This window comes from Fusarium odoratissimum, assembly GCF_000260195.1.
Source record: "Fusarium odoratissimum NRRL 54006 unplaced genomic scaffold supercont1.22, whole genome shotgun sequence".
NCBI lineage: Eukaryota > Fungi > Ascomycota > Sordariomycetes > Hypocreales > Nectriaceae > Fusarium > Fusarium odoratissimum.
The window spans coordinates 94,651-119,003 of NW_022158707.1; the positions used below are offsets into that span (position 1 = coordinate 94,651).

Below are 24,353 nucleotides of genomic sequence, written 5' to 3' on the forward strand. Positions count from 1 at the left end.
AAGGGTAGACTAGTGTTGAGATTTGGTCACAGAGATATTGAAGGTGGTTTATATGGTAAACGCTATATACCATGCTTATCCCTGGTTGAAAATTAGATCAATTGTCATAGAACGTGCTGGGCATGTCCATAGGCATGATAAAGCAATATCTAACCCTTGTATTCTGTCACTTCAATCTCGTCCTATCACCTACAATCAGCAGACTGATAATAACACTCGTGAGCCATTACTTACCTCGAACTCTCCAGGGATGATCAGACCGATGATAGCTCGGGTCTCCATGGACTTATGCTCCTTGACATACTGTTTGTACTCAGGTGCACCAGGGCGAAGGACATTATCTGCCACAATATGGCTTCCCTTCTTAAGCAATCCTAGCGATTCGACAACCTGGAGATCCGTGACATACAGCTCTTCGACATGATCTAGAAACAGCATATCCACACTTTCTAGCTTTCCTTCTTCCTTCAGTCGAGTAAGCGAATCGGCAGCCTTTCCCGTGATCACTTTTACGACATCTGATAGTCCTGCTAGATCGATAAGGTTCATTGCGATACCTGCGAAAACCGGATCGGCTTCGAGGCTCCAGTAGACAGCCTTGTTCTTAGCATCTTGGTTGTCTTTATGCGTGTTTTTCAACGCGTTTCCCAAGAATAGTGCTGAGTAACCAACGTAACCACCCACCTCAACAAAGACGCTGGGCTTTGTCTCAGTAATAAGAGTAGCGATCCTTTCTGCTTTGTCTGGGCCAATGTTGATCAGGAAGTCTCGCTGAGCAGCAAATTCGTCCATGGCCTCGCAGATTACCTGGGGATTGTTGCGCATATTCGGGAAGTTTGGATGGTCGTAAAGCCAGCGTAGAAGAACAGCTTCGCGACCATCATTCCACTTGAGAAACCACTTAGTCAGTGATTGAGCGACGCTTTCAGATAATGGACCTACTTCAACGTATGCGTCTCCGAGCTCCTCCAGCTTTCGCATTGATGGATACTTTTTATATAGCTTCCTGCGTTCTTCCATGGTAAGTCGATTGTAGTTGGTACAGGATAATGGAGAGAGAGAAACCCGCGGGATGCATAAGCACGGAGGACAACTCTTTTATTGTTTATCCATGCTTACACGGCAAGGGCAGAATGTGTGACATACCCTTGTAGATAGATAAGCAAGGCGAAAGGCGGGGTTTGTTGACGTTTCCCGCCAGTCGCGCACACGTCTGAGACCAATACATGTAAATATAGATTATAAATAAAAGGATGATAATTAATAATTTAGCTGAATAACTTAATTTTCACTGTAAAGCCATAGTATTACATGTACTTGTATAATTCATCCTCTATGTTCCCTTCTGTGCCATAGCGCCCATTATTGCCACGAGACTCCAATGTCCATTTTGAGCCGCTTTGAAAGGCATGTTGAGCCGATGGAAAGTAAGCGTTAGCCTGCCTAGTGGCAAGCCGCTGCGAATGCTGGTTTCTGCAATACTCATCACGGAAGGAGCCGGGCCCAAGTTGCGTTATAGTTGGTGTTAGTTCAAGCGGTGCAGAGTTCGCCAGCCACTGGTGGATTGCCCATATCTCATCATGGGATACTCTCGCACGAAACAATGGGTCATCAAGGGGATGATATATTACTTGGGAAGTTCTCTTAATCCAGTGTTCCAGGACTTCTTTGTGACTTTTTGTTCCCTGACGTGCACTCAATTCAGCAAGGGGATAAATGCCTGTCGCCTTAAGCTCGTTCATTTCTTGGATGAGCCTCTTGAATTCCAGAATTGTCTCGGGGGGGAGCCGAGGGTTGTTCGGTTCAAAGTTTGCTGAATATTTGAGCACGACATCTCGACAACGACTTCCGATCCTGATAAGAGATCGCAAAAGGTCTCCCTCGAATGGAACGACGTGAACACGGCGAAAGGCGGATACATCCACTTCTTCGTCCTCGGTGCTCGCAGCTGGGCTTCTGTCAAATGGCATACCAGAGTTTCGTAATCGCGACAGCGCCTGTGGACGTCTAAACCTCGATCTCCACTGGCCGTTCCACGAATCCCAGTGCACAGGTTCTGGAGGGGGCACCGGGACCGTCAAACTGCTAGAATCGGAGGAGATGCCTAACTGCGCTCCGTCCACAGTATCTGACCAAAGGAGACATTTCGGGCTAAGCCAGGGTATCAACAGTTGTGTGCTATTGGAAGGGACTGTTGAAGGACACTTACCATTGGTATCCTCGCTGGGAATCAGATTTCGCTAAGTTGAATACGTGATCGCATCTAGGACACGAAAATGTTGCCGACTGGCTGCCAAGCCGTTCCAAAAGAATCGACATATTTAACGAGTCTCCTGGGACCACAGATGTTGACCAATCCTGCGGCTTGATAGGCATATTTGACCGCGATTGCATAACGACAAAGCGTCGGCGCTCGACCAGCCGTAGGCCTGGCTTGTTGTAGAACATCACGACGAGCAGCCGGCATAGACCCTGGGCATGTCAGTAAGAATGCCCACTCACACCGATGCGAATCATACCTCCCAGGTGTCACACATTTGGTATGGAAGGGCCATTTTGATCCCAAAGGGATTTTCAAATTCTAGAACCGGGCAGGTTACGCCAGGCGCCCTCATCGCTGACTCTAACCTCACCACGATGTCGTGGAGCGAGAGCAGAATGCGAGTGTTTCGCTGGACGAGACCAATAATTTCATTGCAATATTGAACGACAGTCTTGATCCATCGCTCCAGGTGCTCAGTAAGGGAGAACAGTCTGACAAGCTGCGATGAAGCCGCCCCCATGGTATTGGTGATGGCGTCCAGAACCATGCTTGTCTTTTCAGCATTCTGTTCCATTAAGTTCAGTGTGTTTTCTTGCTCGGCATGTGTCAAGTTCGCAGCAACCACGAGTTTCTCGAGTCGTTCAGACCCAGCCTTGGCTTCGAGGAGGTAGGTTTCAATCTCACGAGAAGCGGTCTCCGTGGTTGTGATCAGGGCCTTCAAATGATCGGCAAAGGGATTATTCGTGGTATTCTTTGGTGTTAGACTCTCCCTACACGACGTAAGATACAAAGAAAGATGTACATACTGACGGATTACTCACCAGTTCTGCATAGTCAACAGGGTGTTGATCGCCAAGATCTCACTCGTTAGTATTGCGCGAAGTTCATCCACTTCATGACGCGCGATAGCCGACCAATGCAATCGCTTCTTGAAGTTCTGTATCCAACCTTTTTTACTCTTGCCTATGCAGTTTCCCGGGCCCAAAGTGTTGTCGTAACTCCTCATCTTTTTTTCGAAGTCTTGCAAGGGCCCGAGGCATTGCAACGCAATCGCCCGTACTCTCTCGAGCCTGGCTTGCTCACCGACACGACTCGGTGTTAGATGGAACGCCTGATGGCAAACCTTTGACAGAAAGTCTAACTCGATTGCGAGACGTTGGAAGTGGTGCGGCGCCTCTTTGTATGACTTCACCTCGACGACGATGCGTTCGATTAGGCCGGCGATGGCGATCAAGTCGCCGATACTACCTCCGTCAATGGTCATATCGCGGGGGGCTGGAGGCAATTATGGGATGGTACCTATACCCAAATGACATCGCCCTAAGTTTGGTAAGGATTGAACCTCCCAAAATCTGGAATGGCTGCTTAAAATGGCCTAAGAAGGCGACAATTTTACGCCGTTTCAGTGGCCGCATAGAATGTCGTTTCTTAGAAGCAAGAAGAATGGACTTCCCAAGACCTGGCACAAGAAAATCATAACCTGATCGAGGGTTGGGGATATTGTAGCCAATCATTAGACAATACCGGGTGAGGTTTACTGAGGAAGACGCCTTTGCCAGTTGGTGGCTTTTCTTGGTGGCAGGGTTGTGCCAGGTGACTTCCGCGTTAATAGGGGGCCATTTTAGTGGCGGATCTTAAACGATCAGCCCTGGAGGCTGACCTCAAGGCAGACAGACAATCTGCAGGCCAAGACCATTCGGCCGCACTGTTGGTCATCCCTGCTGCGGCGTGCGGGGTTTCTTGCTTATCGCAATGTTCAAGAACTTCCTTCTTCAATATTATCAAGTGAAAACGAACTGTTCTTGTGCCTACACAAGGACCTCTGACGAAGCCGCCCGGCAACATCGCCGAAAAGATGTCAACCATGAAAAGACGTTACGAAGATCGGACGGCCATTCTAGATCCAGAACAGTACAAAGTCGCCTGGATTGCCCCCCTCGAGATTGAAGCAAGAGCTGCTTTGTGTCTGCTGGATGAAAGACATCACGGTCGGTTTCCCGTCAGCCGCGGTGATGACTATATTTTTGAAGCTGGTGTCATGGGTGGTCACAACATCGTTATAGCGACTCTGCCGGCGGGTCAAGAATATGGCAACGGTTCTGCAGCCGCACTCGCCAGTCAGCTCAAAAAGTGCTTTCCTAATCTTTGGTTTGGGCTGCTTGTTGGCGTGGCGGCGGGATTGCCTAGTATCAGTCGAGGTCGTGATATCCGACTTGGCGATATTCTCGTCGGTCTTCCCGATGGTAATAGTGCAGGGCTGATTGCGTATGACCTTGGAAAGGAAACTGAGGATGGCTTTGAGTTGCTACGTCATGGCCACAGTCTCGCAATGGCTGAGCCTATCGTTCGGTCGGCCATAGGGAACATTAAGCTTCTAGCGCCCAAGGAAAGTGAGGTCTTCTTGCCATATTACGAGAAGATTGCGAATCTAGATCATGCCACGGGAACATTTGCCGACCCTGGGCAAGACAACGACATTCTGTACGACGATGAGAGCCAAATGATTCAGCGCTCTTCACGACCAGCACATATACGATCCTGCGTCTGGTATGGCCCCATTGGATCGGGTGACAAACTGTTGAAGAATGCCGAGAAACGAAACTTATTAAGAGACAAATACGATATTATCGGGTTGGAAATGGAGGCAGCAGGAACCATCAACAGAATCCCTGTGGGCATCATCCGAGGGGTTTGCGATTATGGCGATCGACACAAGAATAAGAGCTGGCAGCCATATGCCGCAGCTATGGCTGCTTCATATGCTAGAGCGCTACTTGATGTCATCAGGCCCTCTTTGCCATCCGCCTCAGATCCCAGATCAGAAGTCAACCAGCAACAGAGGATAGCCGGTGAGTAAATTTTCGAGTACTTGGAAGGTTGTATTGCAGGAAATAGCAGGCGTTGATAACGTCCTAGGAAGACTTCCAGAGCCATGTTACTATATGCCGCTGATGAAGAATAGACGCTTCACTGGACGGCGATCAGTCTTGCAAGCATTAGAAGAGATGGCCTTTGGCCAGGAACAAGTTAACCGGATTGCACTTGTCGGACTAGGCGGCGTTGGTAAGACGCAAATAGCCCTGCAATTTGCCCACGAGGTCAAAGAGAAACACCCACATTACTCTATCTTCTGGGTACCAACATTGAGTAACGAAGGTGCTGAGCGTGCCTACGCGGAGATTGCCAAAAGACTAAGGGTGCAGAAGACCGATGACAGTGATGACGTGAAGGAGCTTGTTTGCCAGCATCTCGGATCAGGTAACGCTGGTAAATGGCTCCTGATTGTGGATAATGCAGACGACCCAGATCTCATACTTGGAACTGAACAGAAGCGTGGCCTGGAAGAGTATCTCCCGCTGAGCGATAACGGCGTGGTTTTGATCACGACACGGACTCGCCAGATCGCTGTCGATCTTGCCCAGTCAGACGTGCTCGATGTGCAGGAAATGGACAGAGAAGAGGCCATTCACCTCTTCACAACATCCCTCATTCAGAAGCCGCAAACTGGCAACGAAGAACTGGTCCTCGAACTGCTCACAAAACTTACATTCCTTCCATTGGCCATCGCTCAGGCCTCTGCGTACCTGAACAAAAACAAAGCGCCCATACGAGCTTACCTGAAGCTTCTTGAGGGCGCTGAGTCTGAAGTTTCAAAAGTCTTTGGTAGGGAATTTGGAGATAATACACGATACAAAGGTACCCAAAACGCTATAGGAACAACATGGATTGTGTCTTTTGATCAAATCCAAAAGTTAGACCCTCTTGCGGTTGACTTGCTATCGTTTATATCCTACATCGAACCAAAAGCAATTCCACAGTCCATTCTACCTGTAGCAGCACCTGCAGAGTTCGAGTCGGCTATCGGAACACTTTGCAGTTACTCCTTTCTAGCTCGTAGAGAGGAAGCTGACACATTCGACATGCATAGCCTCGTGCATACGGCAACAAGAGACTGGCTTCATAAAGATGAACGCGGGAGGCAGTCTTTCCAAGATGCGATATCTCATCTTGCAGCAAGATTCCCTGTAGAAGGTGATTTTCACTACACTTTACGATCAGAGTATGTTCCACATGCAATGCGGTTGTTGAGTCGCAATGATCAGGAGAGGGGCGATGACACATATACCCTCCTCGAGAAGCTTGGTTGGTCGTTTGCGCGGGATAGGCGATTTAAAGAATCAAGTGAATGCGCAGAGGAGGTATTTAAGTGGAGAAGAGGCTTTTTGCCAGAAACAGATCTGCTTCGGTTAAGAGCAGAGACTACTCTTGGGATTGCATATGCTGATCGCCGACAATTTGAAGAGGCTACCGAAATACTAAGTCACGTTGTCAAGACTCAATCGGGAATACTCGCAGAAGATGAACCCCTTCGCTTGTTAGCAGAACACGCACTGGCATCCGCATACATGAACGTTGAACGAGTCGAAGATGCGATCGAGATCTTTGAGCACATTGTAGATGTCGAAAAGCATCTAGATGAGGAAGACGATTCTCGACTGTCGTCGAAGAAAGGACTGGCAGATGCATATCTTGCAAATGGTCAAAGAGAAGAAGCTATCGATATATTACAGCACATCATCAAAGTTCGAAAGAGAACGCAATATAACAACTTTGACTGTCTGGCGTGCCACTACTCACTCGGAACCGCCCTTTTGGGAAGTGGGCAGACTGAAAATGCAATCGAGATATTCGAGCGGTTGCAGGTAACTGGTATGGAGACACTTGAGGAGAGTGACCAATTGCGGCTGGCAAATGAAAGCAGCCTCGGAAGGGCCTTTCTACAATTGGGCCGAATCAAGGATGCAGTCCCCATTTTTGAGCATGTTATTGAAATTGAGAGGCGAATCTTGCCAGAGAATGATTCTTCTCTCTTGGCATCAGAGCAGGACCTTGCACATGCATATCTAGTTGACGGGCGAACACTAGATGCGATCAACATATTGGAGCATGTGGTAGGATTCAACAGGAGGACATTGCCAGAGAACGATCAATGGCGCTTAGCATCAGAGCGCGACCTGGCAGCTGCATATCAGAAAGTTGGACGGACCCGGGAAGCCATTGAGATTTTGGAGCGTGCTGTTTCGGCAAAAACGGACATGCTGGCGTATAACGACCCCTATCGACAAGAGTTTAGACGCTTACTGCTAGACTGTCATGACAAACTGAAGGAGGCTGACAATTAAGATAACAAAAGCAATATTTAGACAACAAGCCCAACAGAACCCATAGGACAAGCAAACCGCCCAGCCAGCTCGCTTTTGGATGCTAGCGTCGGGCGAAGTGTATAAAACTTTTACTTTCCCTGAGCCATTACGATCTATACTGGAGAGGGGAGACTTCCGTCCAAGCCTGTCGCTTTGTTAGGTATTTCCCGGACAGTGAAAAGATTACAGACTCTAAAAGAGGATGTTAAGATAAACTTATTAAAGGGGCCCTCAGATTTCGGCTAACCCCCGGGGAGTAAGAAAAGTTCTAATATAAAATCAAGGTGCTAGAAAGATCTAACCTAAGGTCTACTAAATCCTTATTAAATTATACTAAATTTACCTAATACTTTTTATTACTTAGGATAGAGGTCCTAAGTTTTCTTGCCTCCCCTTGCCAACCAACCTGAATCATTCGTTACTTAGTATTAAAGTCAATCAAAATCCTAACTTTATGTTGCCTCGCCTAGTCAGTCTGCCTTGATCAATAGTTTCATGCACCTAATCACAGTAGCACGAATGTGGCTTTTCAACCCTGTAAATGGACCTATGAGAGGCAAGTGGCGAAGTGGCGGGCGCTTATGAGCTGACCATGCAGAGACGTTGCAGAGCCTCGTCCAACTCAGAATCTCGTCACCTTGATGATGGCCATTATAGTCCTTCAAAACTGTGTATCAAATGCCTAGAACATTGAATTTGGACTCCATAATCATTGCGTTGCCAAAATGGTACGAACAGAGACTCTTCTCAGCGAGTACATCAATTTCAGCGATCAGAATGCTGGCTTGAGCGACGCAGAACTCACCAACAAAGAGCTCATGTTCTACGGCGCCGCGGCAGTCAGCCATCTCTGCAATGAACAAGAGCAAGGAATCAACATCGATGAGAATCTTCATCAAAGTGAGCGATTCCGATTCATCCGAGAACTGGATATAATCTCGTCGATCTACTCAATTGCCCCGATAAGCAAGAAAGCGGGGATCAAGTCAACGCCGCCCGTCATCGCCTGGTCTAATCGTCTTCAGACAGTCTTTCTGGGCTTCTGTTGCACCCGTGACATGAACGATGTCCGGTCTGATTTGGACGTGCGCTTGGCAACGTCTGATGATATCGGATCGCGCTTCCATAAGGGCTTCTGGAACCGAAGTGAGGAGTTTGTGCCGCTTGTTGAATGGCTGATGAGAAGGCACAAGCTGGTTGTTTGCGGCCATAGCTTTGGGTGAGTGGAAGCCTTGATATGTCGCCATATTTAATACTAATCTTGCATCTCAGAGGCGCTTTGGCGACTATCTCGTCTTACCTAGCCATGGTCAACCATGAGCCGGTTCCCAATGCCTGGGAAGAGAGACTAGGCGGCATATCCATCATCACATTTGGAGCACCTTCGTGTATGGTCGCTGAACCTCGAGGAACAACAGTTTCCCTTCAAATGAACCTGAGCGGCAATTTTCACCATGTTATCAATCCTCACGACTACGTTCCCTTTGCACTTAACGAGAGCTCGAGGAAGTTCAAGCAGACCTTTGATGCTCTGAGAACACCGCTGGGAAACCTATCACCCACTATCCAAATGCTATGGCCTATTCTTGAGTACTTCTTAGACCTTTTGTTGCAGAATACGGGCAAGTTCTGCCACTTTGGGTGTATGTACTCCATCGCGGCTGAAGTGCCAGGGATCCAAAACTGTGTCCAGACTTTGCGGGTCAACGACATACCTCAGATACCCAGCGCAGGCCAAGTTGACCAATACCACAAGATGTCACACTATTTTCATTGTGTTAAGAACTTTGTCGGCGCCAGAATTACACATCAAGCCTCATCAGAACTGCATTATGCGGTTTCCGACGCCTCATCGATGATACTTCCGATGCCTGGAACGGTGCTCAACTGCTCCTGTGTGGTTCACAGCGACCACTTGACCGTATCACTCGACGTCGATACACCTGTGATGCAATATCTCTTGAAAGGAGCAACCTTCAAGAAGGATAGTCAGGAAATCCCTCTTACTATTCTTGGGTTTCCTACCAAGTCTGATCACTACCAGGTATGTACTCACTTTTACATATCACTTGGACTTTTTAGCTGACCTCTTTGGACAGACTTCCGTCAAGCTGGAGTATCGAATCAAAGCCAATGACCCCTTTGAAGACATCGGAAAAGCTTCAATCGCCATTCAGAAAGGCATCACCCTTCATGATATCTTTGGGCGATCTACAGACATCGATGTTGACACGGTAAGATCGATGAGCCTGGACAGAGCTAGTCTGCCAGCTACATTCGAGAGTATCAGGTTGGCAATGATACGTGCGCTCGTTGCTCAGATGTCAAAGGTCCAGGCCCTCAGAACTGATAATACCTCTCGCGATGCTCATCCCCCAGAAGAAGTCATGGCGATTGTCGACAACATCAAAGCTGTTGTGGGATGCATAGACGGTCTGGTCAGCGATGCTAGTCCCCATCTTGTCTTCAGTCGCCTTGGGCATGCATTTACCATCCTGAAGGTGCTTTGGCCGAAGGACTTTGAGATTGGATCCGATTTCCATGCTTCTATGCCTGGAGCGTATGGAGATGAAGAATTTGACACTGGCCTTCTTCATGATATCCCTGCTGCCTGCCCTAAAGCTCTTAGAAGGCTTATTACAGATATGGTCATCAGCCAGAACGCCCCAAGCATTACCCGAGCTCAGCTTCTTGTCCAAAGTTGGGAAGCCGCCAAGAGACCAACATTAACGAAGCAATTCAAGAAGGTACCGACATTTGCTGGAGCGCTCGAGACATTCAGTCATGATCTATATCATCGTTCAACAGACCGCGCAAGGCGCACAGAGCAAGCAGTCTCCCAGTTCCAAGACGTCATGGGTGTCATTCAATTCTGTCATCTTGTGATCATCACTCAACTTGACGCGCCCTATGAATGGTACTGCAAGTCCACCGAGGGCCATCGGATCACCTCAGCTGCTTTGGGTGCCTTGCCGTCTTATTTCTCTGGAGCCTCGTTATTTTCCAGAGTCCTAGCTCTGGGGGTGGGAGCGACTTCCGCCGCTGGAATGGGCGTCACTGGTGGTATAGCCGTATTGTTTGCAAGCACCAAGGTCATCAGTCACCTTCTCAACAAGCACAGAGAATATCTCGATCTGTCATTTCCTGGTGCTCTGGCCGTTACTTTACAGGCACTTGGCCTACCCATCGCCGAGTCCGATGACATAGTGGAGAAGACCCTCCTCGATCGTGTGAAGCAGGATATCGCAAGCTCACATACGCTGGAAACGATAGAGAAATGGAGAGTCAAACTCGAAGAGGGCTTGAAAGACTATCCTGGGGTAAAGGCTAACCAATGGTGCATCACACCTACCTTCTTCTGGCCTAAGTGGCTTTTCAGTGTTGCTCAAGTCGCCCAGCTCCGAATTCAGCTTTCCGGCAAGATCTGCATCGGAGTACAGGGCTCCACAGAAGCTGGTAAGAGTCAAATGCTTACTGTTCTGACTGGTGCATCTGAGGACTACTTCAAACCTGGCTCCAGTAGTCTTTGCAGAACTTTGGGCATTCAATCCTACGACTCCAGTAACCTTGGAGCCATTTTCCTCGATAGTCCCGGTTTTGACGACCAAAAGCCAGAGATCAAGTATATGGCGGATGTATTCCAAGAGCTGTTCGCCATTGTAATCATTGTGATCCCAATGGAACGAACACGATCTGAGGCCACCGAAAGCGCCTTACGCATAGCTATCAAGCTGCTCTGCGACCAAGAAGATAAGCGCCCACTGCGGATTCTGCTAAGCCAGGCTGATGGTCTGGACCATCATCGCAATAACAAGCAGAAGTTTAGGGACACCCTACGTGATGTCAAGGAGCAGTTCATGTCCAGATTCAGACAAGAGCTAGGCGAGAACTTCACTACTTTCAGACAGCAGCCGTTCCACGATGGAATTGTCTGCAAATCGGAGAAGCTGGAGGATATCGTCAAGCCGTTTTCGACGCATGCCCAGATGACTTTAGATGGCATTGGTGCGTTAGCAGATTGTCCTCCCAAAACACCGTGTAAGATTGAAAGAGAGAGTCACTTCGAGAATTTGTGCGAGTTGGCTGATGCGGGAGAGATATGGGACATTGAGTCGCTGCGCTCCTGGCTTCGGGATCTCTCACCCAGCAGCGTGCCGATGTCGAGTGGTCGTGTGCGGGTATACTGCGATTAGTTTTGGCAGATAGTATTCCCTCTTTTGAGTAGCTGGATTTCTATGATAATTATATATACGATTTGCTTCCTTTGCGACATCTTTGTCTCGCCTAAGACTGCCTGCAGGGCCCCCTGTTTGTCTGTTGGTTGCAGCATCCTGTATACCCACCTTCCATATTGGTTGAGTAGAAGAGGCGAACTTGGCAGACATCATCTGATGAGCCCCGCGGTGTTGACTTCTAAATGCCGCACCCAGATCATGCACCATGGTACTTGGACTATTCATCCTTGGTCATTAATATTGATCATCATGTCTGATACACAAGCCAGTGACAAGACGGTTGATCAGCCTGCGCCGACAACAGGCGTCGCATCCCATGAAGAAGCTCCCACGGGGCTTCTTCCCGGTCAGCATTGGACGGATACAGTAGGCCTCTGACATACACCCACCCTAAGCATTTCGTGGGATTAAGATTTTGACGTACCAGGAGCCAGACCGCGACGACGACGACGATGACAATGACTCTACACTGTCGGACAATGCTAGCTCAACGGCTTCGCTGTCATCCGATATCTTGCGTTACCGAGAGATCAATGGACGGAGATACCATAGTAAACAAGGCGATGCTCAGTACTGGTCAGTCGTCATCTCAGCGGTTGCGGGGCACTGTCATTCAGTCCGGTGCATCGCAGCTAACCCGTTGTCCAGGATTTCGAATGACAATCAAGCCAATGAAGCACTAGACATCAAGTAAGGAGTCAGTGTATCACATCAGTCGCTCTGCTTAAAATTTCCAGTCACCATGTTCTGATTCTCATGTACAACGACAAGCTCTACAAAGCGCCGTTGAAAGACGACATACAGGTACTTTTCAATTCGCATGATGTGACTTGAGCCATTTGCTGATTAGTCTGCCTCGGTCAAGGCCGTTGTAGATATAGGAACAGGCACAGGTAAGAATCGCGTCACTGTCTCCCCCATCGATATCGACAACTAATTGACCATGCTTGCGTAGGAATTTGGGCGATGTATGACCCTCACTTACAGTCCTTAGAACCACTAGCTTACATTAACAGGGACTTTGCCGACGAGTTTCCCAACGCAAAAGTGGTAGGAACCGACATTTCCCCAATCCAGCCAGGTTGGCTACCACCAAACCTCGAATTGTTAGTAGGACATGGATCACCAATATCGTTATAGTGACACACTGACCCTTCAGTCAAATCGATGATTGTACCCAGGAATGGACTTTCAAGGAGAATTCACTTGACTATGTACACATGAGATTCCTGGTCGGCAGCATTGTCGACTGGCCCGGACTGTTCAAGCAAGCATATAAATGCCTGAAGCCAGGGGGTTATATCGAAAGCCATGAGGCCTCGCCTTGCATTGGCAGTGACGATAACTCGGTGTCTGAAGATAGCGCTATGGGCCAGTGGGGTAAGATCTTTATGGAAGGGGGCCGGAAACTGCAGCGACCATTCTCTATTCTCGAAGATAATGTCCAAGTTGAAAGCATGAAGGAAGCAGGATTCGTAACCATTGAGGAAGAAGAAATCAAGGCATGTATTAAATCCTACAATACGTCCAACTCATAGATTCTAACCGAAGCCAGGTGCCCATCGGCGGATGGCCTGAAGATCCCAAGCTCAAAGAGGCTGGTCAATATTTCCAGGCTGCAATCCTACAGGACGTCGAAGGCACTCTAATGTTCATCGCAAACCTACTGGGGTGGAGTAGAGAGGAGATCCACGTCTTTGCCGCCAGGTACCGTCGTGAGATTCGGTCAAAGAAGGTCCACGGGTACTTTCGCGGAAAGGTGGTTTGGGCGCAGAAGCCACCTGACAACTAATAATCCGACTTTGGTTCGTGCTGCAATCTACCTAGCAAAATACATGTTATTTCCATTACAGAAGCTAGGTCCCGCTGTTGTCGGAGCTACTCGTCGCCAGTAGCAAACTCTCCCTTTGCAATCTTATCGCTAAGCGCCTTGTTGGGAGTAAAATACGATGAGAAGTCGTCCCGCTTTTCCAGTAACAAGTCCACTACCATTCTTCCAAAGACAATTTCGCCAGCTGGATTCAGATGCGTCCTATCACCTTCTCCCCAGTTGTAACGCTGTGCGTTCTCATTACCAATGGCGTTGACGTAGTCAGTGCTGGCTTTGTTCAGTTCGAGATATTGGGCGCCGACATCCCCAGCAGCTGCAATAGTCTTGGTAGCCCATTCCTTGAGGTTCTGGACGACCTCTCCGTTTTGGAAGGTGCGGCGCGTGAGTGAAGTGATGAAAATCTGGTGCGCTTCTTAGTACGAGCGAAACACTTGAAGATCAGATAGGAGACTTACCGGTGTTCCGCCAGCCGCTTTGATCTGATTGCCAATGTCGACCAAGTTGGCATGGAAGTCATTCAGCTGCATGACCTTCTGATCATTGTGACCAAATTGAATGGTCACAACAGGCTCAAATTCGGCCTTTGCCGCACTGATGTCTTTGATGAGAGTGTCCCAGCGACCATTAGACTTCCAGGATACGGTAGTAGAGCCACTGACACCTCTATTGTCGCCTTTGGCTGGGGCGTTCAGGTACGATAGGAGCCCATTACCCCAACCGCCATCAACGGCGACAGTTGAGTCACCGATGAGGAAGAATTGTGGTGGTTTCGCAGCTTGGGCAACAGGACTTGACTGGACAGAACCAATGACGGTGAGTACCAGACCCGCAAAAGGGAATCTCATTTTGACAGTTTCTCGTTCAGTTCTAGGAAAGTCAATAGTGATAGCAGCCGGAGAATAGAAGGTCCTGAACTCTCAAGTGAAGCAGAAGTACTATACTCGAAGATAGGTCAAGGTCACCTGAATATCTCTTTTCATCATTCAGCCCGGTACTGGCAGCTTATATCGTGCACGGTACATCATAGACCAGGGTTATGGTGTAGCGCATTTTCGCGGGGTCCGGTACTCTCGGGTCAATGATACCACGAAGTCGCATATGAACGGTGTATACGTTGATGTCGCCATTCCTTGTCGATGCATCGGAGTGAGATATGCCGCGTACCTATCTGGAAAGATCGACATTAACTTATTTCTCAGTAGTGGAAGAGATATTTCCAGCGGGGACCCTAGCTGTAGATCATGGACTGTTCCGATATTACCTGGCGGTATGGGGTACCCCTGCTGCAGCGGTGCCATGGACGAAAATGGCAACTAAATATCACTGGAAAGTTGACGAAATTCGATCAACAAGGTTTATACAATTGATTCGAGGTACAGAACTCCTTCGAGGTACAGAACTCCTCCCATCATTACCACGTCAAGCCCAAAGTACATCTGTAATCTCCTCAAACAAATTAGCCGCCCAAATTGCATCATAGTCAAAATAGGGCCGAGATGATAAACTGCTCGCCTCCCTCTGTACAATTTGAGTGCTAGGTGCGGTCAGGTCATCCAATATCTCAACATGCTCCGCTTGCCCTTCATCGTCCGATAGTTTCTCATCCAGCTCAATGACCCTTGGCAGACCAGCAACACTTTCCGATGCGCGACGCTTGCGAGGCGAGTACAGAGTTGTCGCAGACAAGCTGTGTATCGGCCCGTAGGCCAACCTCTTTATCCCCGCGTCGTGAAGAATAGATGTCGGCAGGTCTAGCTCCGTTGGTGGTCTACCAGTTATCAAGGCGTAGTCGAGGGAAAGTCGAAGGCGCATGTACTGGCGTGTGATGAATAGCTCATCCCAGTATTTCGTGACACTCTTCGATGGTGGCGACAATGCTCCCTCTGCTCCAGATGACTGCCGGCACCCTGGTGCTTTCGAGCATGGACGTAGTGGTAGCTGAATGGGTGTTGACTGGACGATCTGAGTGATCATTCTACTGATATCTTCAGCACCTTCAAACCGTTTGCTACACAGGTGCATTGCTTGTGCATGATATCTCGTTAAAACTTGGTCTTCGTCAGCTTCGAGGTCCTTGGGTGCTATCCTCTCATCAATAGAGCTCAGCATAAGCGGATACGCAATGTACGCGATGCTGAACAAGGTTAGATATAGCAAGCCGTTTGAGGGTTGGCCACCTACGCAGATATAGGAAGGTGTTGAGTTAAACCTTTTTGAACAATGAATCCAACTAGCTTCGTTGTTTCTGTTGTCGCATAACTTATATCCTTGCCGATATTCCGGAGTACAGTGTCATCGACGATATTGATCCCTTTTTGTCGTTGTTCAATCATCATAGCCTCATGATTTCCAAGAGCAATTTGGGCAGCGCTACAATTATCGTTAGTGGGGAGAGCAAGATGCATAAGTTTTGCCACTCACTAAGCATATATGTATACGACGCTTGATATGAGCGTTGTCGAACGGTGCGCCCCCTTGCCATTGAGAAATGGATGGAGGGCTCTGTCTGCCTCTTTCTTCCAGCGGGCGAGATTACTCTTGGCGGTTCTGATCTGAGAAAGGGTTTGCTCGAAATTATCCAGCGAGTACGTGATGTCGAATGCGTTTGGCCCATAACAGATGGAAAGAGTGTCTGTCAGAAGAACGGCCAGGCGACATTGGTAGTTTATGATATCTGCTAGCTGGCGCTTGGTCCTAGAGTCGTATACAGCAGAGGTTTCTGCTTCATCGGCAAGATCCCCAGGAGTGATTGGATCTAAACTAACATTAAAGCTGGACGGCGTTATTTGTAAAGGTTTTCGAAGACCAAGAGTCAAGACTCTATCTCTCCAGAATAGAGACCACCATAGCCGCTTGTTACTCTTCTTGCGCGATATACTTGATCCAGGAGCTTGGAAAGTGTGAGCTTGCGCAACGATGGCGTTTTGAATGGCGATAGCGAGCCAAGTGCTTCCTGCGTGCGGTTCGAGAGCTGAAAATTGGAACGTCAAGAGTAAGGCCGCCTGGGATTTTGTGAACGCGTCGCTCTCGACCCCAAGGTCAAACAACAGCTCGAGGGGGTTAGTGGTTATGCGCGACTTCAGTGAGTTTACGTACTTTGGCTCTTCTATAGAAGATATTCCGTGCCACTTTCACACTTGTATATCCGGCATTTTTAAGCACTACTGGCGATACGAACTGTCTCTTGTCAGCCATGTCTCGCAAGACTTGGTTGAGCCTTACCGCAGATGCTGCGAAAAGCATCGCTTGGAAAACGAGCAGGGACATTGGCCTCCTTTTTCCATCACCGCTCTCTCTCCCCATGTACATATCCCAGAAATCTTTCTCATCTACCAAAGGATAGTAGGGATGTAAGTACAAGAAGTACTGGTTGATAAACTCTTCTTGGACCGTTCGTACAGGCAGGTGAAAGCACCGATTGAGTTCGAGAAAGTCAACATCTTGTTCAGGAAGGACTCTAAGATCCGGTAATACTAGAAATGGCTGTGTTGTGTACAGGACTTCAGACTGAGAATATGCCGCTGATGGCCTGGGCTTCGACATGATTGATCCGATATGCGAAATGCTGTGTTCTATGATCGAACTCAAGATTGCCTAGAAATGAAGTCCTCTGTATATCTTGTGAGAGGCAAAGGCCTTGGCGTACTTTTTCGTCCTTGTTTGCAGGGTTCGAGTAATAGTCCGGTCATCCGTATGACCGTAACAGCCCTCAACATGAGCTGAGCGTTATCGGAGTCCGGGAACCAAACTTCCGTCCCCACTTTCATCTACCGAGGTGACTCCACTTACTGACACAGTGGTCTCATCAGATGATACCTTCCTGCCTCAGGCCTCTAGACCAGCCTAAGAAGGTAAACGGCTTAAGCTCCTCAAGCTTTTCCAACCTCAACGAATCTACCGCCATATGCTCAACGAAATCTGCCACGTTAGAATCGTTTATTCTGTTTATCAATTACCTGCTAACTTACACTCTCATTCTGCATCTTCCTGAACGTGTCTTACCACGAAAACTATGAATACCAGATCAAACTACTATTATGATCATTACGAGGGCCTCTTCTATGATGATGGCATGGTCTTTGAAGATCCCGATTTTGCCGGTTGCAATTATGAAAGACAGCGTGAGCTGATGGCTATGAATTAAGGACGAGTAGAGGGTTGCCCTACAAGAGAAGACGTTCGAGATCGAGCCCAGAACTACTCAAAAAACATCTTTACAAGCTATCATCACCTCCCATTCGGAAGTTCTTCGTTCGCATGCCACCTCCGGATCCTTACACGTCAGATATGAATGTAATCCCCCGCGCCGGGTTGAAGATTACTGAAGTAGATAAAGAGGTCATGTTCCTCATCCTAACGTTGTGGAAGGATGACTGGGGGCTTTTCATAGCGCGCTTGCTGCTTGTCGTCGATGAACTAGAGCGATTGATGCAGGCAGATTCCAAAGCAGATGCACTCATATCCGTTCATGCCTCCAAGATACTTGGTGATATTGCTATTATAGCACAGTGTCTGAAGCAGCTGGAGCTGTACCAACCATGGGCCACCCAATTTGACCAGGTTATTCAAGCTAATACTGATTTATACCGAGATGCTTGGAGTAAGACGCGAGGCAATTTTAGGCAATCACATGAGGCCTTCCTGCGGAAAGAGTTTGATGAAGCAGCTAGGGTCGCAAAGCCGTCGGGTAGAAAATTTACCTATCCGTATAGCAAACGCCGTACCAAAGCGACGGTAGATACCATGCGCCGAGCTGAAGCGAACCGGGACATCGTCTGGGCCAAGATCGACCAAGTCACACAAAAGCATGTCACAGGCTTTGAGAATACTTGTGTTTACGAGCTGCTTTCACGACCGCGGACCCTGCGAAGGACGGCTGAGTGGGTTGAGCCTGCAAAGACCGACTCGAAGGCCGAGTCTATTACGAATCGAGATCTGTGGGAGCTCAACAAACCTCCTTCGAAACTGTTTTTGGACGGGCCTGCGCATGAACCTAAGAAGTTCAAGCCGGAAATCAAGTCAAAGACCAAGGGTGATCCGACAGAGCCTGCCACTGCCGAGGAGGCGACCCCGCCGGCTGATGAAGCAGAACCGGCGACTGAAGCCACCCAGCCCACATTTGCTGTTGATGCCAAAGCGCTCAAGGTGTTCCGTACTTTGTTCTTCGATCCCGAAGTAACAACGACTCCTGGCTTGATCCCGTGGAATGACTTCCTCTATACCATAGCGGCGACTGGCTTTAAGATTGAGAAGCTGTACGGCTCCGTCTGGCAGTTTACTCAGACTAAGCTGGACGTTGAGCGTGGTATCCATTTCCATGAACCACACCCCATGGGCAAGATTCCTTTTGAGACGGCTAGACGACATGGACGACGATTGACGAGGACTTATGGATGGCATGGGGGTATATTTGTACTGAAGGAAAAGTCCTAGAGGTTTAAAACGTTAGGGTAGATTTTGTTTGGATTGTTATAGAGATCTAGATCTTGGTATTGTCGGATACCCGCTTAATGTCTTGTCTAGGCTCGTTTCCAGGCACAATAGTTGAGAATGCAAGAATGTGCACTTGGCCCTCTCTCTGCAAGCATGAAACTGAACTTGTGAAATGCAACTATTTTCTTGGCGACAGAAAGAAGTAATATGCAATTTCTGCTATTGTTTACTAGAAAGAAAGTTTTTAGTCAAAGTTTTGTATAGTAACATAAGATCTCAGCCACCGGTCTCAACTGTAAATAACACATCCAACTCACAACTTATGAAGTTTTTACTCTGAGATCGAGTGAATTGAAGTTGTGATGTTATTAAGCAAGTACTCACCCTAGAGCTACAAAACGTACCCATAGCTGTGGAGCAGAAGCAGAGCTGCTATCCAGTTAAATCAGCTCGGCCTCATATGCATCAACCCTTTACGGTTAGACCAGGATTTGAAATCTATTAATAACAGCAAGAAGCTTGCTCAGGACTTTGATTGGTGCGACATGACACGTAAATCTCCGCTACTTACGATGAACTTTTTAAAAATGATTCACGAACTGGAAACTATCAGCATGAGCATATCTTGCGACACTGATCAACCAGAATGAAAACGACAACTCATACTACGCGATGGAGCAAGCGAAATGTCTATATATGATGAAGGAGACGGCTGATGGGCACGGCCTGTTTGCCAAAGAGCTCATCAAGGCTGGGACTCACATCATTCACGAGAGACCGATTCTGACAGTTTCACAAGCTGAGACAAAGACAAAAGCCGAGTACAGATGTGTTATTGATCAAGTCGCAGATCTGAGCGACTCGGAACAACAGCGATTGATGGATCTGTATCACAACGATAAAAAGCTGCGCGAATTCTCATTCCTTCAGGGCCAACTATGTCCTGGGACAGATCTCGACGCTGGTATTGTCTTGGCCAAGTTCTATACAAATGCGGCGAGCATCACATCTGGGGGTCTCGAATGTGGCTTGTTCACCATTTTCTGTCGCATGAATCACTCATGTACACCCAACATATGTTGGGTATACGATGAGCCAACGGGTTTCATGGAAGTATACGCAGTGAGGGACATTGACAAAGACGAGGAAATCACCAACTCATACATCGAAGTTGCAATCTCCCACCAAGCCAGGATGAAGGAGCTGTCGAATTGGGGCTTTCAGTGCCAGTGCGCTGCCTGTGAAGGGCCTGATGCTGCTAAGCACGATAAGCGAAGACGCAGGATTGCGCAGATCAAGGGGATTCTTGACATTTATCAGGATGCAGGAAAATCGGGCGACGCACCGAAGTTCGCTGAGATCCCAAAGACAGATCTGGAAGCATTGAAGCTTGGCGAAGAAAGTCTCGCGCTGTTATCGGATGAAGGGCTCGTCGAGCAACTGGGTGTTATGTATGGGTTGTGTGCGAAGTTTGCCAAAGGCGCTGGACTACATGACTTTGCAGAGGATTATGAGGAGATGGAGTTTGAGATTTTGGTAATAACGACTGGGGAGTATGTCGATTGAGTTGAAAACCGTTCTGAGGGATCAAGGATAGTGGAAAGCCATATTATTCGGAGTTACGGAGTTTGAAATGGCTTGCAGCCCGCATGATAGTTCACAGAAGAGTTCCCAAGGCATCGCTTCGAGCGGTTTTCAGTCAGGGTCTTCCCTCGGCAATGGAGAGCAAGTCTCTTCATAGCCTCACGCCATTGCGTGTTATGTGCTATGGTGAGGATAGATTCATGACATTATCATACAATAGTAATCTAGATTATACGAGAAAAGAAGTTTTGGAAGGAAATCACTCTGTAGAGCTTTCGGGGACAAAAGAAAATGCGCCAACAGGGTGACGAGGGTGGAGAAAATGAAGGAAAATGAGGAGCTTCCAAGTCCTCTTACTCGCAACCAGGGCATGTCCAACACGCAGGATCATCCCAGATAGAGTTCATAGAAGGATCCTTGTCCGTCTCAAGTGGTATGGGCATACCGGTCAAAGCAAGCTTATAAACCGAGAACTTGCACCGATCATCCTTATATCCAGAACCCTTACATCCTGGATAAGCTCGACAGATAGCAGCACACCTCCGAGGACTAGCCTGGGCGTACTCTGTATAAACACTAATCACGCTCGGATCATTTCCATCAACCCATCCACCTCCCATATACGCATCGTAATTGCAGACAGTGCCGTCAGGAGGGTTGGCGACTGGCTTGCACTCATCGCCCAAAGTGTATGCACACATATCGGGAGGACCTTTGGGGACAGAATCAGGGACACACGCTTCGCAGTCGGTGTAGCAGCGCGTGTCCAGCCAAACTTGCTTCTTCCAGTCGTTATCTTCGGTGACGAAGTTCTCCTTGAGTAAGGGAAGTTCAGAGAAGTAGCATCGGTTTTCGAATTGTGAGTATCCAGCAGTCAAGCAGAGTGGATGGCCTTGACAGATGGCTATACATTGTTCGGCTCGGTCTTGATGAGGATAGGACTCGCGGGTCTCCAACCAGAATTTTCTGCTGGTGAACTTGTCGCCCCATGAACAGAGAACGTCTTTCGGGTAGTTGAAACGATCAAAGTTACACATCTCGCCGTGAGTGTATTTGCAAGTCTCCGTTGGAGTTTCAGAAGCAGTGGTAGTTTCTGAGGTTGAAGTGGGATCTTGAGTAGTCGATGTTGCATCTTCGCTGAAGGATGTAGAGTCTTCGAGCGTGCCGCTTGATGTATCCAGAACAGGATCTTCAGCTGATGTGTGGGTTGCTTCAGGGAAAGTGGTGGTGCCTTCGATGAAAGTTGGCCCAACGTCAACGCTAGTCTCCGGTCGAGGTGGTCGGATGCTCGTTGGCTTTGTGCCTGGTGTAGGCTCTAAGCTTCCAGAGCTTGTCTGTGGGTCAGGTAGCCAATGAGTAGTGTTCTGGGGAACTCTAGTCGATGGTTCCGCGATGACAGTTGTCTCCGATTGCGCCGGAGGGTCAGTAAAGTCAGCGGTCGACGTTGAGAGGGATGATGAGTCACTACAGAGCTGACAGTTGAAGCAAGCTAACTCAGACCATTCTAGGACACGATCTGGATCTCCACTGGTCCAACCAGAGACCCTCAATGGTTCAAGGACGAAATTGCAGGGGTAGTTCTTGTTGTTGTTCACAGCAAATGCGAAACATCCATCGATGTAAGCACAAGTTAACGCGCACTTCTGGATATCCATGCCTTGCATGGGATATTGTGAGAGTGGATACGCCACAACATCAGCATTGGGCTGGGAACGGTACTTGCAGAATGGCTCTGAAGGCTGTGGAGACCTCTGTCCACAAAAGCCGGGAGGCCTGTAGCCATCGGGACAGACCTCTTGAGAAGGAATCTCGGGTCTGGTGAAGCCTGTCGTGGTAGCGGAAGGGGAGTTTGTGTTAGTGGTCCCTGGCTCAATTGATGTTACTGAATTGGCCGGTTCACTTGTTGGAGCGGACGGGAGCCCACTAGTAGTCTCTTGGGGGCTGTTGCCATCTCCAAAGTCCAGCTGGAACTGATCGATGTTGTCAGGTGTCACCTGGTTGGAGACAAAAACCGAGTCAACGTAGATCAGTGCTAGACCATTGCCTGTGCAGGACATGGAGATGCCAAAGCTGGCGCTTCGAGAGTCAGCCATGACAGTAGTGAGGACTCTGTTCCAAGAGACGCCAACACCACCACTGGTGAATAGACCCATGGTGTAGAACTGGCGATTGCCTAGGTAGGCATTGACGCTGCACGCCTGGCTGCCTCCAGCAGTGATGACGACGTAATAGAACTGAACAGTATAGAGAACAGTTCTGCTTGGAGCAAGGTTGGTAAGGAATTGTGAGATACTCGCTAGTCCTCCAAAAGCTCGCTTCTTTGAGTCGGAAGAAGAGCCCAATGCAACGCAGCCATCATCGGAGCTTCCGTCTGCCTTGTAGCAGTTGCCGTTTCGTTGCTTGGCTTCACCTTCAGCATCAAAGCCAAAAATGCCACTTTCCGAGTTGGGGTCCTTGATTGCGAAACGTCCGTTGGAAATAGCATTTGTGACGACTGTGTTTCCCCGAGATTGTGTTGCAGTCGGTTCATTAGTCAACGAGCCACTGGGTGCTTCTGTCTCTTGGCTGATAGCACCTTCGGATGATGATGACCCTGTGGACACTCTTGATTCTTCGGTAGAAAATGTAGAGGTGACTGAAGACTCGATAGCAGAGGCCTCAGCAGATACCTCTTCCGTAGAAAGTGTTGAAATGGTCTCATCAGGCTTGGTGGATGATGTTGTAGGACCCAGGCCATCGAGTCTACCGTCAATGCATTGCTCGGCTATTCGCCATTGTCAGTAATGGAATGTAAAGGTGTGATCAATACTTACCTCCATACACTTTCAGGGACACCGGTACGCAGCCAGATGGCCTGAACGCGAAGGTCATGTAAACCTGCCCATCAGAAGGGGTCTGGCAGAATGAAGCTCCACCATTGGGCAACGAAAGATTTTGGAAGCGCAGTAGCCCTCCCTCACTGCTGAAAGTTGTCGAAATTGCATTATCACTTGATGAGGATGAGGCTTGGAGTTTCTGGTAGCCATCACCAAGGTATGAAACTGGAACACCACCCTCGAAAAGCCGACCGTTGCCAAGAGTGAACACAGTAGCAAAGGTACAGATGTCGGGATTTCCATCACCGACAAAACCGCCGATATCGCGCTTTGTGTTACCGCCAGAAGGGCTGATGAGAAGGATGATACGCTGTCCAGCTGGCTCAAGCGTAGCTGAAGTGGATGCGCTAGAAGCGGCCGAGGAAGCGAGATCTGGATCTTGAGCAGTAGATGTCAATATCAGTCCGACATCTGTAGTGTTTTCAGCTGGGCGCGGGAGATCGGTCGCAATTGATACTGGGGCGAGGTATGTCGAAAGGTAGGTAACGCACCACGTCCCAGGGTCTTGGTCCGCATACTGGACGTCTCTCGCATCAACGGCAGCACCACCGCTGACAATGCCGCTGAGCAGCGCAAACGCTCCAATATGGCCCTTCATTCTGACGTGAAAACGGCGGCGGTCGAACGAATGGCAATCCTTTTTTGGCAATGGCACCTACTACATATAAGATCAGGGCCAACGGTCCGAGTGCAACTAAGCAATGCGAAATGTTGGTGGCGGCGATATGGTCTGCCCGTTGAAATGACAACATCGCAAGGGGTCCTTAGTGACAGACGCCATCGTTCGAATTCAGGGTCTCGATTGCGATCTCTGGGTCTAGAGTCATTCTAAGGCTGAGACATTTGACCCGAAGTAGTGGGAAGGCCGTTCGAAAACAATATTAGGCGCGGTCTAGTCATCCCTTGCTTGGGCGACAGATTGCTCAG

The 24,353-nt window shown here is 48.6% G+C and overlaps 10 protein-coding genes across 11 annotated transcripts; 5 read left to right on the top strand and 5 right to left on the bottom strand.

Moving 5' to 3' along the window:
- Positions 1-14: 14 nt before the first annotated feature.
- On the bottom strand, positions 15-1,139 carry FOIG_11479 (uncharacterized protein). Its single transcript, XM_031212049.1, has 3 exons — positions 943-1,139; positions 235-888; positions 15-182 (listed from the first exon to the last, which is right to left on the bottom strand). The coding sequence occupies exons 1-3, from the start codon at positions 1,018-1,020 to the stop codon at positions 150-152; spliced, it is 765 nt and encodes a 254-aa protein (XP_031058026.1). The 5' UTR covers positions 1,021-1,139; the 3' UTR covers positions 15-149.
- A 115-nt stretch (positions 1,140-1,254) lies between these two features.
- Positions 1,255-3,697, bottom strand: FOIG_11480 (uncharacterized protein). The gene is made up of 5 exons (XM_031212050.1): positions 3,563-3,697; positions 3,085-3,507; positions 2,520-3,033; positions 2,210-2,472; positions 1,255-2,151 (listed from the first exon to the last, which is right to left on the bottom strand). Exons 1-5 carry the CDS (start codon positions 3,676-3,678, stop codon positions 1,308-1,310), a joined length of 2,160 nt encoding a protein of 719 aa, XP_031058027.1. The 5' UTR covers positions 3,679-3,697; the 3' UTR covers positions 1,255-1,307.
- Positions 3,698-4,022: 325 nt separating this feature from the next.
- Positions 4,023-7,591, top strand: FOIG_11481 (uncharacterized protein). Its single transcript, XM_031212051.1, has 2 exons — positions 4,023-5,112; positions 5,180-7,591. The coding sequence occupies exons 1-2, from the start codon at positions 4,119-4,121 to the stop codon at positions 7,444-7,446; spliced, it is 3,261 nt and encodes a 1,086-aa protein (XP_031058028.1). The 5' UTR covers positions 4,023-4,118; the 3' UTR covers positions 7,447-7,591.
- A 507-nt stretch (positions 7,592-8,098) lies between these two features.
- On the top strand, positions 8,099-11,778 carry FOIG_11482 (uncharacterized protein). Its single transcript, XM_031212052.1, has 3 exons — positions 8,099-8,686; positions 8,740-9,511; positions 9,567-11,778. Exons 1-3 carry the CDS (start codon positions 8,193-8,195, stop codon positions 11,658-11,660), a joined length of 3,360 nt encoding a protein of 1,119 aa, XP_031058029.1. The 5' UTR covers positions 8,099-8,192; the 3' UTR covers positions 11,661-11,778.
- Positions 11,779-11,855: 77 nt separating this feature from the next.
- Positions 11,856-14,512, top strand: FOIG_11483 (uncharacterized protein). 2 transcript variants are annotated; one of them, XM_031212053.1, is made up of 10 exons: positions 11,856-12,068; positions 12,130-12,278; positions 12,351-12,392; positions 12,440-12,506; positions 12,568-12,595; positions 12,658-12,670; positions 12,719-12,808; positions 12,862-13,204; positions 13,258-14,346; positions 14,399-14,512. In XM_031212053.1, the coding sequence occupies exons 1-9, from the start codon at positions 11,859-11,861 to the stop codon at positions 13,492-13,494; spliced, it is 1,179 nt and encodes a 392-aa protein (XP_031058030.1). In that variant the 5' UTR covers positions 11,856-11,858; the 3' UTR covers positions 13,495-14,346; positions 14,399-14,512. The 2 variants fall into 2 exon arrangements, with proteins under 2 accessions (XP_031058030.1, XP_031058031.1); XM_031212054.1 differs by having other exon boundaries at positions 12,862-14,346.
- Positions 13,205-14,515, bottom strand: FOIG_11484 (uncharacterized protein). The gene is made up of 2 exons (XM_031212055.1): positions 13,989-14,515; positions 13,205-13,934 (listed from the first exon to the last, which is right to left on the bottom strand). The coding sequence occupies exons 1-2, from the start codon at positions 14,376-14,378 to the stop codon at positions 13,581-13,583; spliced, it is 744 nt and encodes a 247-aa protein (XP_031058032.1). The 5' UTR covers positions 14,379-14,515; the 3' UTR covers positions 13,205-13,580.
- Positions 14,516-14,918: 403 nt separating this feature from the next.
- Positions 14,919-17,218, bottom strand: FOIG_11485 (uncharacterized protein). Its single transcript, XM_031212056.1, has 5 exons — positions 16,756-17,218; positions 16,630-16,710; positions 15,955-16,583; positions 15,715-15,903; positions 14,919-15,667 (listed from the first exon to the last, which is right to left on the bottom strand). The coding sequence occupies exons 1-5, from the start codon at positions 17,074-17,076 to the stop codon at positions 14,953-14,955; spliced, it is 1,935 nt and encodes a 644-aa protein (XP_031058033.1). The 5' UTR covers positions 17,077-17,218; the 3' UTR covers positions 14,919-14,952.
- A 212-nt stretch (positions 17,219-17,430) lies between these two features.
- On the top strand, positions 17,431-19,039 carry FOIG_11486 (uncharacterized protein). The gene is made up of 2 exons (XM_031212057.1): positions 17,431-17,608; positions 17,679-19,039. Exons 1-2 carry the CDS (start codon positions 17,571-17,573, stop codon positions 18,964-18,966), a joined length of 1,326 nt encoding a protein of 441 aa, XP_031058034.1. The 5' UTR covers positions 17,431-17,570; the 3' UTR covers positions 18,967-19,039.
- Positions 19,040-19,565: 526 nt separating this feature from the next.
- FOIG_11487 (uncharacterized protein) lies at positions 19,566-20,656 on the top strand. Its single transcript, XM_031212058.1, has one exon. It carries the CDS (start codon positions 19,639-19,641, stop codon positions 20,530-20,532), a length of 894 nt encoding a protein of 297 aa, XP_031058035.1. The 5' UTR covers positions 19,566-19,638; the 3' UTR covers positions 20,533-20,656.
- A 247-nt stretch (positions 20,657-20,903) lies between these two features.
- On the bottom strand, positions 20,904-24,037 carry FOIG_11488 (uncharacterized protein; the record flags this gene model as incomplete). Its single annotated transcript, XM_031212059.1, has 2 exons — positions 23,364-24,037; positions 20,904-23,314 (listed from the first exon to the last, which is right to left on the bottom strand). The coding sequence occupies exons 1-2, from the start codon at positions 24,022-24,024 to the stop codon at positions 20,904-20,906; spliced, it is 3,072 nt and encodes a 1,023-aa protein (XP_031058036.1). The 5' UTR covers positions 24,025-24,037.
- Between the last annotated feature and the right edge of the window lie 316 nt (positions 24,038-24,353).

Excerpts from the sequence above, each read along its gene's own strand:
- FOIG_11479 (XM_031212049.1), bottom strand. The coding sequence starts at position 1,020 with ATGGAAGAACGCAGGAAGCTATATAAAAAGTATCCATCAATGCGAAAG. Across the intron at positions 889-942 it reads TCGGAGACGCATACGTTGAA|TGGAATGATGGTCGCGAAGC; the intron begins GTAGGTCCATTA and ends TGGTTTCTCAAG. Across the intron at positions 183-234 it reads TCATCCCTGGAGAGTTCGAG|GACGAGATTGAAGTGACAGA; the intron begins GTAAGTAATGGC and ends TGTAGGTGATAG.
- FOIG_11480 (XM_031212050.1), bottom strand. The coding sequence starts at position 3,678 with ATGCGGCCACTGAAACGGCGTAAAATTGTCGCCTTCTTAGGCCATTTT. Across the intron at positions 3,034-3,084 it reads CTGTTGACTATGCAGAACTG|GGAGAGTCTAACACCAAAGA; the intron begins GTGAGTAATCCG and ends TACGTCGTGTAG. Across the intron at positions 2,473-2,519 it reads AAATGTGTGACACCTGGGAG|GGTCTATGCCGGCTGCTCGT; the intron begins GTATGATTCGCA and ends TGACATGCCCAG.
- FOIG_11481 (XM_031212051.1), top strand. The coding sequence starts at position 4,119 with ATGTCAACCATGAAAAGACGTTACGAAGATCGGACGGCCATTCTAGAT. Across the intron at positions 5,113-5,179 it reads CCAGCAACAGAGGATAGCCG|GAAGACTTCCAGAGCCATGT; the intron begins GTGAGTAAATTT and ends ATAACGTCCTAG.
- FOIG_11482 (XM_031212052.1), top strand. The coding sequence starts at position 8,193 with ATGGTACGAACAGAGACTCTTCTCAGCGAGTACATCAATTTCAGCGAT. Across the intron at positions 8,687-8,739 it reads GTTTGCGGCCATAGCTTTGG|AGGCGCTTTGGCGACTATCT; the intron begins GTGAGTGGAAGC and ends CTTGCATCTCAG. Across the intron at positions 9,512-9,566 it reads CCAAGTCTGATCACTACCAG|ACTTCCGTCAAGCTGGAGTA; the intron begins GTATGTACTCAC and ends CTCTTTGGACAG.
- FOIG_11483 (XM_031212053.1), top strand. The coding sequence starts at position 11,859 with ATGAGCCCCGCGGTGTTGACTTCTAAATGCCGCACCCAGATCATGCAC. Across the intron at positions 12,393-12,439 it reads AATGAAGCACTAGACATCAA|TCACCATGTTCTGATTCTCA; the intron begins GTAAGGAGTCAG and ends TAAAATTTCCAG. Across the intron at positions 13,205-13,257 it reads TTGAGGAAGAAGAAATCAAG|GTGCCCATCGGCGGATGGCC; the intron begins GCATGTATTAAA and ends AACCGAAGCCAG.
- FOIG_11484 (XM_031212055.1), bottom strand. The coding sequence starts at position 14,378 with ATGAGATTCCCTTTTGCGGGTCTGGTACTCACCGTCATTGGTTCTGTC. Across the intron at positions 13,935-13,988 it reads AAGCGGCTGGCGGAACACCG|ATTTTCATCACTTCACTCAC; the intron begins GTAAGTCTCCTA and ends GAAGCGCACCAG.
- FOIG_11485 (XM_031212056.1), bottom strand. The coding sequence starts at position 17,076 with ATGTCGAAGCCCAGGCCATCAGCGGCATATTCTCAGTCTGAAGTCCTG. Across the intron at positions 16,711-16,755 it reads TGCTTTTCGCAGCATCTGCG|TTCGTATCGCCAGTAGTGCT; the intron begins GTAAGGCTCAAC and ends GACAAGAGACAG. Across the intron at positions 15,904-15,954 it reads GTCGTATACATATATGCTTA|CGCTGCCCAAATTGCTCTTG; the intron begins GTGAGTGGCAAA and ends CGATAATTGTAG.
- FOIG_11486 (XM_031212057.1), top strand. The coding sequence starts at position 17,571 with ATGATCATTACGAGGGCCTCTTCTATGATGATGGCATG. Across the intron at positions 17,609-17,678 it reads TCTTCTATGATGATGGCATG|GACGAGTAGAGGGTTGCCCT; the intron begins GTCTTTGAAGAT and ends CTATGAATTAAG.
- FOIG_11487 (XM_031212058.1), top strand. The coding sequence starts at position 19,639 with ATGGAGCAAGCGAAATGTCTATATATGATGAAGGAGACGGCTGATGGG.